Source organism: Molothrus ater, chromosome 5 (assembly GCF_012460135.2).
Source record: "Molothrus ater isolate BHLD 08-10-18 breed brown headed cowbird chromosome 5, BPBGC_Mater_1.1, whole genome shotgun sequence".
Taxonomy (NCBI): Eukaryota; Metazoa; Chordata; class Aves; order Passeriformes; family Icteridae; genus Molothrus; species Molothrus ater.
The window spans coordinates 1,500,134-1,513,252 of record NC_050482.2 but is presented as its reverse complement, the minus strand read 5'-3'; the positions used below and the strand labels follow the sequence as shown (position 1 = coordinate 1,513,252).

At 41.6% G+C, this 13,119-nt stretch overlaps 1 protein-coding gene across 1 annotated transcript in view; it reads left to right on the top strand.

The window, feature by feature from the left end:
* The first annotated feature begins 1,166 nt into the window (after positions 1 to 1,166).
* COPG2 (COPI coat complex subunit gamma 2) overlaps positions 1,167 to 13,119 on the top strand; it is a 34,076-nt gene continuing 22,123 nt past the window's right edge. The window contains exons 1-6 of the mRNA XM_036400403.1: positions 1,167 to 1,239; positions 7,024 to 7,076; positions 8,599 to 8,679; positions 9,959 to 10,030; positions 11,136 to 11,215; positions 11,962 to 12,037. Of these exons, the coding sequence (XP_036256296.1) occupies positions 1,203 to 1,239; positions 7,024 to 7,076; positions 8,599 to 8,679; positions 9,959 to 10,030; positions 11,136 to 11,215; positions 11,962 to 12,037 (399 nt within the window). The 5' untranslated portion in view covers positions 1,167 to 1,202. The remainder of the gene's footprint in view (positions 1,240 to 7,023; positions 7,077 to 8,598; positions 8,680 to 9,958; positions 10,031 to 11,135; positions 11,216 to 11,961; positions 12,038 to 13,119) is intronic.

Here is a 13,119-nt window from a genome sequence, read left to right as displayed (position 1 = left end):
TTTTGCTTAAGGGGCTCAAATGCTTGGTGTGTTGTGAGAGTTATGTGTGAGTTACACATGAGTTACACAGGAATTACATGGGAATTACATGGGGGTTCCTTGCCAGTCACACATGAGTTACATGGGAATTAATTGGGAGTTACCTGTGAGTTAAACATGAGTTGCACACGAGTTAAATGGGAGATTAATAGGAATCCTTTTTTTTTATTTTGGCAATGGGCTCAAATAGTTGTTTTGTCTGGAGAGTTACTTGTCAGTTCCTTGCAAGATAAGTGGGAATTACTTGGGATTTACATGTGAGTTACTTGCAAGTTACTCATGAGTTACATAGGAGTGACATGGGAGATTCATGGGAATCCTTTTTTTTGCCAAAAGCTCAAATGATGGTTTTGTCTGGAGAGTTACTACTGAGTTCCTTGCAAGTTACACATGAGTTACATGGCAATTAATTGGGAATTACTTGGGATTTATGTGTGAACTCCTTGTGAGTTACTCATGAGTTATGTGGGACATTAATGAGAATCCTTTTTTTTTGGCAATGGGCTGAAATGGTTGTTTTGTCTGGATAGTAACATGAGAGTTACTTGTGAGTTCCCTGTGAGTTACATGGAAGTTAATTGGGAGATAATGGCAATCCTTTTTTTTGCCAGTGGGCTCAATGGTTTTTTGCCTTGAGAGGTAACTGTTAACTTGTTAACATATGAGTTACATGGGAATTTTTTTTTTTTTTTGCCAAGGGCCTCAGTGCGTGATTTGTCATGGGAGTTAAAAGTGAGTTACGTAAGAGTTACACAGGAGTTACTTGTGACTTACCCCGGCTGTTGCCAAAGGCCCCAGAGGGTTGGATTGTCACGTGTATTCCACGTGAATTCGATGTCACTTCCATGTAAATTCCACGTAAATTCATTGTGAACTCCACAGGAGTTCCCGTTCCTTGGCCAGGAGCGCAGATCGTTGATTTATTTATTTACTTTTCTCTCTGTCCGCCAGCGGAACTTCACTCCCCTCACAAAATAACGACGCGGTTCCTTTAAGACGCGCCCTCAGCGCGCGGCTGGGGGCGTGGCTTGGCGAGACGGAAAGAGCTGGGATTGATTGACAGCGCCGCAACCCAATCAGATGTCAGAGAGGGGGACGGGGGCGGGGCTTCCGGCGGGGCTGCTGAGGCGGCGGCGCTCGGAGGAAGCGGGAGCGGGGTCGCCATGATCAAGAAGTTCGATAAAAAGGACGAGGAGTCCGGTACGAGGGGGTTGGGGGCGAGGGGAGCGGTGCTGGGGCCGGGAGGGGGCTGAGGAGACAGAGGGGGTTGAGGTGAGAGGGCTGCTGAAGTGAGCGCGGGGTGGAGGTGAGGGAGCTGAGGGAGATGCTGAGCGGTGCTGGGGTGAGGGAGGTGCTGAGGTGAGGGAGATACTGAGCTGAGAGAGATACTGAGCTGAGGGGAGATGCTGAGGGAGGTGCTGAGCTGAGGGGAGATGCTGAGGGAGGTGCTGAGCTGAGGGAGGTGCTGAGCTGAGGAAGATGCTGAGCTGAGGGAGATGCTGAGCTGAGGGAGATGGTGAGGGAGATACTGAGAGGTGGTGAGGGAGGTGCTGAGCTGAGGGGGATACTGAGGTGAGGAGATGCTGAGGGAGGTGCTGAGGTGAGGGAGATGCTGAGCTGAGGAAGATGCTGAGCTGAGGGGAGATGCTGAGGTGAGGGAGATACTGAGAGGTGCTGAGGGGGGTGTGGAGGTGAGGAAGGTGCTGAGGTGAAATAAAATTCCCGGAGCAGCCGTGGCTGCCCCTGGATCCCTGCCAGTGTCCCCGGCCAGGCTGAGCGAGCTGCGGTAGTGGACGGTGTCCCTGCTGCTGCCAGGAGGTGGAAGTGAATGCTCCCTAAATCTCCTTCCAGCCCTTCCCGTGGTTCTGTGGTCTCTCACCTCTCACAGCTCATGGGGAATTTCAGTTTTTCAGCTCTAAGGACTGACTGACAAAATATTGCTCCCCTCTGGTGACAAATCTAAAGGAACTGGGGCCTCGAGCCCTGGAATGGCCGAGGCCAGGCTGGACAGAGCTGGGAGCAGCCTGGGGTTGGTTTTTGGGTTATTTTCCTATTTTTGTAAAGGTTGGGATCGAAGGGTTAGAGATGGTATTTTGTGTTTAGGCTTAGATGTTCGTTATTTTTTATTTATGTTACAAGTATTTAATTAAAAGTTATAAAATGATGAATTGTTTTTAATATAAGGTTTATAAAGGTTAAACTATTTAATTAAGAAATTATATTTAAATTCTTTTTACTTTTAATTTAACAACTACTTATTTGGAGTTTGTAATGGGGACTTTTTTAATTACGAAGCATTATTAAAACTTAGGAAGAAGAAGGAAGAAGAAGGTAAAAAAGAAGGAGTAGTTACTGTTCTAAAATTTTAAATTTTGTTTTATATATAATTTATATAGCTATATAATATCGCTATATAATATCGCTATATAATATCGCTATATAATATCGCTATATAATATCGCTATATAATATCGCTATATAATATCGCTATATAATATCGCTATATAATATCGCTATATAATATCGCTATATAATATCGCTATATAATATCGCTATATAATATCGCTATATAATATCGCTATATAATATCGCTATATAATATCGCTATATAATATCGCTATATAATATCGCTATATAATATCGCTATATAATATCGCTATATAATATCGCTATATAATATCGCTATATAATATCGCTATATAATATCGCTATATAATATCGCTATATAATATCGCTATATAATATCGCTATATAATATCGCTATATAATATCGCTATATAATATCGCTATATTATATCGCTATATTATATCGCTATATTATATCGCTATATTATATCGCTATATTATATCGCTATATTATATCGCTATATTATATCCCTATATTATATCGCTATATTATATCCCTATATTATATCGCTATATTATATCCCTATATTATATCCCTATATTATATCCCTATATTATATCCCTATATTATATCCCTATATTATATCCCTATATTATATCCCTATTTATTATATGTATATTTATTATATGTATATTATTATAACTTATATAATTATATATAATTTTTACTTAGTGATGCTACATACTTCTAATTAAGCTATCCACTTGTACTCTTAGTGTTATTAATGAATTTTGGGAATTTTTGTCCTGGTTTTAGGTGAAATGTAGAGCTCTCCTGGGGGGCAGAGTTTGTGAGCACAGGAAGTTCCAAATTCCCAGTGTTTATGACTCCAGCACGCTGGGACAGGGGCAGGTGTCCCTGGGCAGAGCCCTCCAAAGGTCTGGAAGTTAAATCCAGTTTCCTCCACAACTGGTGCTGCTCTCAATTTGCTGTGCTGCTGCTCTGAGCTCCAGATGAGCCCACTGGGCTCGACTTGTTCCATGTTCAGTTTCCTGCTGCGAGAACGGGGAGGGAAGGAGCTGGAAATGAGGAGCTCCTGCCTGGGAGGGGAGGAGCGGGAGCAGAAGGGAGCCTGGGGGTTGTGGGGCTGAGAAATGCCTGCAGTGCTGCCTCATGGCCGGGGCAGCAGCCCTGCTCTTGGGGCCTTCAGGGCTCTTGGTGCCTGCAGGACTAAAACCAGCTGGATTGGGAAATGACAGATTTAGAATGATTGGATTTTATTAAATATTATATAGTATAGTAAAATATAATATAGTATAATAAAACCAGCTGGATTGGGAAATGACAGATTTAGAATGATTGGATTTTATTAAATATTATATAGTATAATATGCTATAGTAATATATAATATAGTATAATAAAACCAGCTGGAGTGGGAAATGACAGATTTAGAATTATTGTATTTTATTAAATATTATATAGTATAATACGGTATAGTAATATATAATATAGTATAATAAAACCAGCTGGATTGGGAAATGACAGATTTAGAAATATTGGATTTTATTAAATATTATATAGTATAATATGGTATAGTAAAATATAATATAGTATAATAAAACCAGCTGGATTGGGAAATGACAGATTTAGAATTATAGTATTTTATTAAATATTATATAGTATAGTAAAATATAATATAGTATAATAAAACCAGCTGGATTGGGAAATGACAGATTTAGAATTATTGGATTTTATTAAATATTATTTAGTATAATATGGTATAGTAATATATAATATAGTATAATAAAACCAGCTGGATTGGGAAATGACAGATTTAGAATTATAGTATTTTATTAAATATTATATAGTATAATATGGTATAGTAATATATAATATAGTATAATGTAGTTTAATAAAACCAGCTGGATTGGGAAATGACAGATTTAGAAATATAGTATTTTATTAAATATAACATAGTATAGTAAAATATAATGTAGTATAATAAAACCAGCTGGATTGGGAAATGACAGATTTAGAATTATAATATTTTATTAAATATAACATAGTACAATATAGTATAGTAATATATAATATAGTATAATATAGTATAATAAAAACAGGTGGATTGGGAAATGACAGATTTAGAATTATAGTATTTTATTAAATAGAACATAGTATAATATGGTATAGTAATATATAATATAGTATAATATGGTATAACATAGTATAATGTAGTATAGTAACATATAATATATTATAATATAGTATAATAAAAACAGGTGGATTGGGAAGTGATAGATGTAGAATTATAATATTTTATTAAATATAATAGAGTATAATAGAGTATAATAGAGTATAATAGAGTATAATATAGTATAATAAAAACAGGTGGATTGGGAAATGACAGATTTAGAATTATAGTATTTTATTAATTGAACATAGTATAATATGATATAGTAATATATAATATAGTATAATATAGTATAGTAAAATATAATATAGTATAATAAAACCAGGTGGATTAGGAAATTATATATTCATAATTATAATATTTTAATAATATAAACAGGTGGATTGGGAAATTATATATTTATAATTATAATACTTTATTAAAATATAATATAATAAAACCAGGTGGATTAGGAAATTATGTATTTATAATTTTAATATTTTATTAATATTATATAATCTAATAAAAACAGGTAGATTAGGAAATTATGTATTCATAATTATAATATTTTATTAATATAGTATATTATAATAAAACATGTATTATAATAAAAATATAATGTGTTCATGTTATAATTATAAATATATAATTAGGAAATTACGTATTCATAATTATAATATTTTATTAAAATATTAGAATATAATGTAGTGTATTATAATAAAAACAGGTGGATTTGGAAATTATACATTCATAATTATAATATTTTATTAAACTGTTAGAATATAATATATAATATAAACAGGTGGGTTAGGAAATGATATATTTATAATTATAATATTTTATTAATATACTGTAATATATTATAACAAAACATATATTATAATTAAAATATATTCATATTATAATTATGAATATATAATTAGGACAATATATATTCATAGTTATAATATTTTATTAAAATTTTAGTATATAATAAAAACAGGTGGATTAGGCAGTTATATATTTATAATTATAATATTTTATTAATATAATACATTATAATAAAACCATATATTACAATAAGAATATAATATTTTCATGTTATAATTATGGATATATAATTTGGACATTATATATTCATAATTATAATATTCTATTAAAATAATATAATATATTATAATAGAACATACATTATAATAAGAATATAATATATTAATATTATAATTATGGATATATAATTTGGACATTATATATTCATAATTATGATATTTTATTAAAATGTTAGAGTATGATATAGTGTATAATATAGTATAATATAATATTAACAGGTGGATTAGGAAATTATATATTTATAGTGATAATAATAATGCAATTAGGAAAGAGGGAAAAGGAACTAGTTTTATGTAAAGGCCATTTAGGTATTAAAGGTATTAATAATATTAGTTATCTGAAAGGTATTGAATAAAGGAATTAAAGGTGTTTGAAATAGCAAACAATTTTCTTCCTCTCAAGTCTGGGGTTTTTTCCCTTCATTCTTTCTGTACCCCTGAGATTCTCACTTAGGGAAGCGGGTCCAAAGCTGCTGCTGGCAGCATCAGTTATTGCCAGAGGGATGTGGGTGCTTTGGTGATGTGGGTGCTTTGGTGCAATGCTGGCCAGCATCAGTTATTGCCAGAGGGATGTGGGTGCTTTGGTGCAATGGTGCCATCATCAGTTATTGCCAGAGGGATGTGGGTGCTTTGGTGCCGTGCTGGCCAGCATCCCAGAGGGATGTGGGTGCTTTGGTGCAATGCTGGCCAGCATCAGTTATTGCCAGAGGGATGTGGGTGCTTTGGTGCCGTGCTGGCCAGCATCCCAGAGGGATGTGGGTGCTTTGGTGCAATGCTGGCCAGCATCAGTTATTGCCAGAGGGATGTGGGTGCTTTGGTGCCATGCTGGCCAGCATCCCAGAGGGATGTGGGTGCTTTGGTGATGTGGGTGCTTTGGTGCCGTGCTGGCCAGCATCCCAGAGGGATGTGGGTGCTTTGGTGCTGTGCTGGCCATCATCAGTTATTGCCAGAGGGATGTGGGTGCTTTGGTGCCATGCTGGCCAGCATCAGTTATTGCCAGAGGGATGTGGGTGCTTTGGTGCAATGCTGGCAGCATCAGTTATTGCCAGAGGGATGTGGGTGCTTTGGTGCAATGCTGGCAGCATCAGTTATTGCCAGAGGGATGTGGGTGCTTTGGTGATGTGGGTGCTTTGGTGCCATTCTGGCCAGCATCAGTTATTGCCAGAGGGATGTGGGTGCTTTGGTGATGTGGGTGCTTTGGTGCCATGCTGGCCAGCATCCCAGAGGGATGTGGGTGCCTTTGGTGCAATGCTGGCCAGCATCCCAGAGGGATGTGGGTGCCTTTGGTGCCGTGCTGGGGCTGCTCCTGCCCCTTCAGCCCGCTGGGGTGGGAGGAGTGCATCCCCACTCTGAGCTCTCTCTCTCTCTCTCTCCCCAGGCAGCGGCTCCAATCCCTTCCAGCACCTGGAGAAGAGTGCAGTGCTTCAGGAGGTAGGGACACCCTCAGCACAGGCTCTGAGCTCCTCCTGTGCCCCTCAGGGAGCCCTGCAGGATGGATGGATGTGGGCAAATGGGCAGGGCTGAATTCACAGAACGCTTTGGAAACCACAGCAAGGGCCAGGAAATCAGCTACAGTTAATGGGGCTTAGGGGAATTAGGGGACACGTGGCTCCTGCCTGCCATATGGGCACGTGGCCTCTCAGGGGGCTCTGCCTGAGGAACAAAGTGTTTGATTTTGGGGCATCTTTGCCACTTCCAGATGGCAAATTGAGTGTTTGTGCTTTGTTCAGATTGCTGCAAACTAAAGGTGCAAGAACCCCTTCTCATATTTACACTGACTCATCTTTAATCCAAATAAAAATTGCAAACTGCTGGGCTGGAACCAGAATCATTGAATTTTGAACACATTCATTGAATTTTGAACACATTCTCTGAATTTTGAACACATTCATTGAATTTTGAACACATTCTCTGAATTTTGAACCCATTCTCTGAGACTCATATTTAATCCAAATAAAAATTACAAACTGCTGGGCTGGAAACAAATTCATTGAATTTTGAACATTTTCTCTGAGATTCATCTTTAATACAAATTAAAACTGTGAGCTGCTGGGCTGGAAACAGATTCATTGAATTTTGAACACATTCTCTGAGATTCATATTTAATACAGATAAAAATTACAAACTGCTGGGCTGGAAACAGATTCATTGAATTTTGGACATATTCTCTGAGACTCATAGTTAATACAAATTAAAACTACGAGCTGCTTGGCTGGAAACACATTCATTGAATTTTGAACACATTCATTGAATTTTGAACACATTCTCTGAGATTCATATTTAATACAAATAAAAATTACAAACTGCTTGGCTGGAAACAGATTCATTGAATTTTGAACACCTTCATTGAATTTTGAACACATTCATTGAATTTTGAACACATTCTCTGAGATTCATATTTAATACAAGTTAAAACTATGAGCTGCTTGGCTGGAAACAAATTCATTGAATTTTGAACACATTCTCTGAGATTCATCTTTAATACAGATAAAAATTACAAACTGCTTGGTTGGAAACAGATTCATTGAATTTTGAACATATTCTCTGAATTTTGAACACCTTCATTGAATTTTGAACACATTCATTGAATTTTGAACACATTCTCTGAATTTTGAACACATTCTCTGAGACTCATATTTAATACAAGTTAAAACTGTGAGCTGCGTGGTTGGAAACACATTCATTGAATTTTGAACACATTCTCTGAAATTCATATTTAATCCAAATAAAAATTACAAACTGCTTGGCTGGAACCACATTCATTGAATTTTGAACAGATTCATTGAATTTTGAACACATTCTCTGAATTCTGAACACATTCTCTGAGACTCACATTTAATCCAAATAAAGATTACAAGCTGCTGGGCTGCAAACAGATTGACTGAGTTTTGCTGTTGACAGAGGCAGAATTCTCTTTGGGATCCATCAAAGCAGAATTTCTGTTTCCTTGCAGGCACGGCTCTTCAATGAGACCCCCATAAACCCACGGCGATGCCTCCACATCCTGACCAAGATCCTGTACCTGCTGAACCAGGTAACTGCTAGGATCTCTCTCCATCCACAATGAATCTCAGTGACATTTTAGTGGGAAATATTTCATGTTTTTAGTGGGAAAGATGCTTTCCACAGGGCAAACTCCTTGGGAAACTTCCATCCCCGTGGAGGGCGTTTAGAGAGGAGAGATTGTGGATTCCTGGCAGGGAAAGGAAAGGGTGGTTTGTCCTTTCCAGGAGAAAGTGTGCAAGGAGAGAGTCCTGCTGGGAGGGAGCCCTTTGGAGAAGAGCTGGATAATTCCTGATTCCTGGGACAATTCCTGATTCCTGGGACAATTCCCGTTTTCCTGGGACAATTCCTGATTCCTGGGACAATTCCTGATTCCTGGGACAATTCCCGTTTTCCTGGGACAATTCCCGTTTTCCTGGGACAATTCCCGTTTTCCTGGGACAATTCCCATTTTCCTGGGACAATTCCTGTTTCCCTGGGACAATCCCTGTTTTCCCCTGACAATCCCTGTTCTCCTGTGACAATCCCTGTTCTCCCCTGACAATCCCTGTTCTCCCCTGACAATCCCTGTTCTCCCCTGACAATCCCTGTTTTCCCCTGACAATCCCTATTTCCCTGTGACAATCCCTGTTCTCCTGTGACAATCCCTGTTCTCCTGTGACAATCCCTGTTCTCCTGTGACAATCCCTGTTCTCCCCTGACAATCCCTGTTCTCCTGTGACAATCCCTGTTCTCCTGTGACAATCCCTGTTTCCCTGTGACAATCCCTGTTCTCCTCTGACAATCCCTGTTCTCCTGTGACAATCCCTGTTTCCCTGGGACAATCCCTGTTCTCCTGTTACAATCCCTGTTTCCCTGTGACAATCCCTGTTCTCCTGTGACAATCCCTGTTCTCCTGTGACAATCCCTGTTTCCCTGTGACAATCCCTGTTCTCCCCTGACAATCCCTGTTTCCTTGTGACAATCCCTGTTCTCCCCTGACAATCCCTGTTCTCCTGTGACAATCCCTGTTTCCCTCTGACAATCCCTGTTCTCCCCTGACAATCCCTGTTTCCCTGTGACAATCCCTGTTTCCCTGTGACAATCCCTGTTCTCCCCTGACAATCCCTGTTCTCCTGTGACAATCCCTGTTCTCCCGTGACAATCCCTGTTTCCCCTGACAATCCCTGTTCTCCTGTGACAATCCCTGTTCTCCCGTGACAATCCCTGTTCTCCCCTGACAATCCCTGTTCTCCTGTGACAATCCCTGTTTCCCTGTGACAATCCCTGTTCTCCCCTGACAATCCCTGTCTCCTCTGTGCCGGTTGCAGGGTGAACCCTTTGGAACCACGGAGGCCACGGAGGCGTTCTTTGCCATGACCAGACTCTTCCAGTCCCATGATGTAAGCACCTGCTGGATTCTGCTCTCCCTGCTCGTGTCCGGGCTTGCGGGCGCTGCCCAACCCGTGGGATTTGGGATGAGGGAGGAAGCCCTGCACAGGAGGAGCTGCTGCCTTGGAAATCAGGGCCTGGATAATCACACCTGCCTGTTCTGAGGGCTCTGAGCTCCTGAGTTGCTGCTGTAGGCGTGGGGCGGTGCCACAGCCTCAGTTCACCCAGCACTGCACTCGGTGGTTGCTGCCTCCCCTGCAAATCCCCGTGGGCTCACTGAGAATGGAATTCCCTGAGTGCCTGCAGACCCTGCTGTTCCTCACAGCCTGGATCTCACTGGGGCCAGGCATGAGAGCACCCCAGAGACCAGGGAATGGTTTGGGGATTGAGGCTGGGAATTCAGCTTTGGGCTCAGCAGAGTTCCAGTCCTTCTGTGATCTCCCCTGCAGTGTGGTTCACGGGATGGGGCTCATGAATCCTCATTAAAAAGGCTTTGCTCTTTGGAGAGCTGGCCAAGGGAGGTGTAGCTGTTCAAAGATGTCATAACATGTTTGGGAGTGCAGTGGGTTTGAAGTGTTTCTCATACACACATGTAAAAAGTAAAGGATTTTTTAAAATATCAAGTTAATTGATATTTTAAAAATATGTAAAAATATTAAAATATTTTTTAATATTTTTTAAAAAATATTAGAAATATCAATTTAAAAAAGTTGATATTAATAGTTTTCAGATACTTAATGTCAACACTGCACGTGTCTCCTTTTTTTTTTTTACAATAACAAAGTTATTTTCAAACCTTTAACTGATAATTGTGGGGCTTCTGAGTACAGACATGCTGCATCACTTCTTTGACAATTGTAATGAGTTTCTGTGTTAGTTCTTATCATTTTACAAAACACTGATGTCTTCCTCTTCTGATTGGTTTGATATCAGGGAGTTTGGCTCTTATCCAGGGATAAAATGTAGTTCTACACTTATAAATTTGAATTGAAAACAATGTCTTTTGTTCAAAAGCTTCTTTTTCTTTCAAAGTCAAATATTTGATTTTTATGTTCATTTATCTTTTAAAACTTCTAATTACCATGGAGTTCAATCTTTTTCTTCGCATTTCCACAGCAAACCCTCAGAAGAATGTGTTACCTGACAATCAAGGAGATGGCCAATATCTCTGAGGATGTCATCATTGTCACCAGCAGGTGGGACACCTCCAGAACCCAGGAAAAGGAATTTTGTTTTTTCCCTCTCTGGAGAAGGGGCTGCAGCTCCCTGGCCGTGCTTGAGCTGCTGCAGTGTTGAGGTTTTGTGGGGATACAGCAGCTCTGTGACACACAGTCTGTGCCACCCTCTCAAATGTTATTTTGTTCCCGCTCTGTGGGAGAATTCAGTTTATCAATAGTTGTTACTTTGTTTTCTTCTGGGGTTGGGGTGTTGGGGTTTGTTTTGTTCTGATTTTGTCAGAGCTTAGGCTGGGATTTGCAGTCAGAACAGTTAAAGAAAAGCAGAGCAAAGCCCAGTTCATTCTGAACTGAACTCTTGAATTTTAAGAGTTTTAAACTCTTTAATTTATGTAAACTCTAATTTAAATTTATTTAAACTTTAATTTAAACTCTGTAATTTTTTGACTGCAAAAATAGACACTGCAGCTGTGGCAAGAGCAAAAAATGGATCTGTTGTTGCTGAACAGCTTTAGAAATCCATAAAATAAGCCAAACTGAACTTTGCTCACTGTTTCTAAATCAAAATTCCACGTGGAGCAAGCAGCAGCAGCAAGAAGCAGAAGGAGCTCAACAAAGCAGCCATGGCACAGGATTGAGTGGGATGTGCATCCATGGCTCAGAAATGTCAGCTGCTCCTGCACGGGCTGCTCCTCAGCAGAGCGGGGCAGCTGCCGGGGTGGGTGTCCCGCAGCCCTGGGGGTGCTAACAGGGTTTGGTGCTTTCAGTCTCACCAAAGACATGACAGGGAAGGAGGATGTCTACCGAGGCCCGGCCATCCGAGCGCTGTGCAGGATCACTGATGTGAGTACCGGCAGCTGCTGGGGCTCTGAAATCCCTCAGCCGCCCCCTCGGTCCCAGCGCCGCCCCCTTGATCCCCAAGCTGCCCCCTTGATCCCAGAGCCGCCCCCTTGGTCTCTCCAGAGCCGCCCCCTTGATCCCCAAGCTGCCCCCTTGGTCCCTGGAGCCGCCCCTTCGGTCCCCAGCGCCGCCCCCTTGGTCCCCATGCTGCCCCCTCGGTCCCCATGCTGCCCCCTCGGTCCCCATGCTGCCCTCTTGGTCCCAGTGCCACCCCCTCGGTCCCCGGAGCCGCCCCCTCAGTCCCGGAGCTGCCCCCTTGATCCCCAAGCTGCCCCCTTGATCCCCAAGCTGCCCCCTTGATCCCCATGCTGCCCTCTTGATCCCAGAGCCGCCCCCTTGGTCTCTCCAGAGCCGCCCCCTTGGTCCCAGAGCCGCCCCCTTGATCCCCAAGCTGCCCCCTTGGTCCCCGGAGCCGCCCCCTCGGTCCCAGAGCCGCCCCCTCGGTCCCAGAGCCGCCCCCTCGGTCCCAGAGCCGCCCCCTCGGTCCCAGCGCCGCCCCCTCGGTCCCCGGAGCCGCCCCCTCGGTCCCCGGAGCCACCCCCTTGGTCCCAGAGCCGCCCCCTCGGTCCCCGGAGCCACCCCCTTGATCCCCGAGCTGCCCCCTCGGTCCCCATGCTGCCCCCTTGGTCCCAGAGCTGCCCTCTTGTAGGGTGCATTTTACAGCAGTGCTGGAGCTGCTGCTTTATGGGGGGGCTGCTCAGTGCCCTGTGCAATTTCCAGCAGCTCTGGGACTCTGCAGCACTGGGAATGTGCAGCTGGAAGGTTTGGGAGCTCCAGTTTCTATCTGAGATTGCTGCACTCAATGCCCTGTGCAATTTTGAGGAAAAATGTGGGGCTGGAGCACTGAAAATGTGCAGCTGGAAGGTTTGGGAGCTCCAGTTTTTTTCTGGGATTGGTCTTCTTGATGCCCAGTGCAATTTCCAGGAGCTCTGGGACACTGGAGCACTGGGAATGTGCAGCTGGAAGGTTTGGGAACTCCAGTTTCTCTCTGGGATTTCTGCACTCAATTCTCTGTGCAATTTCCA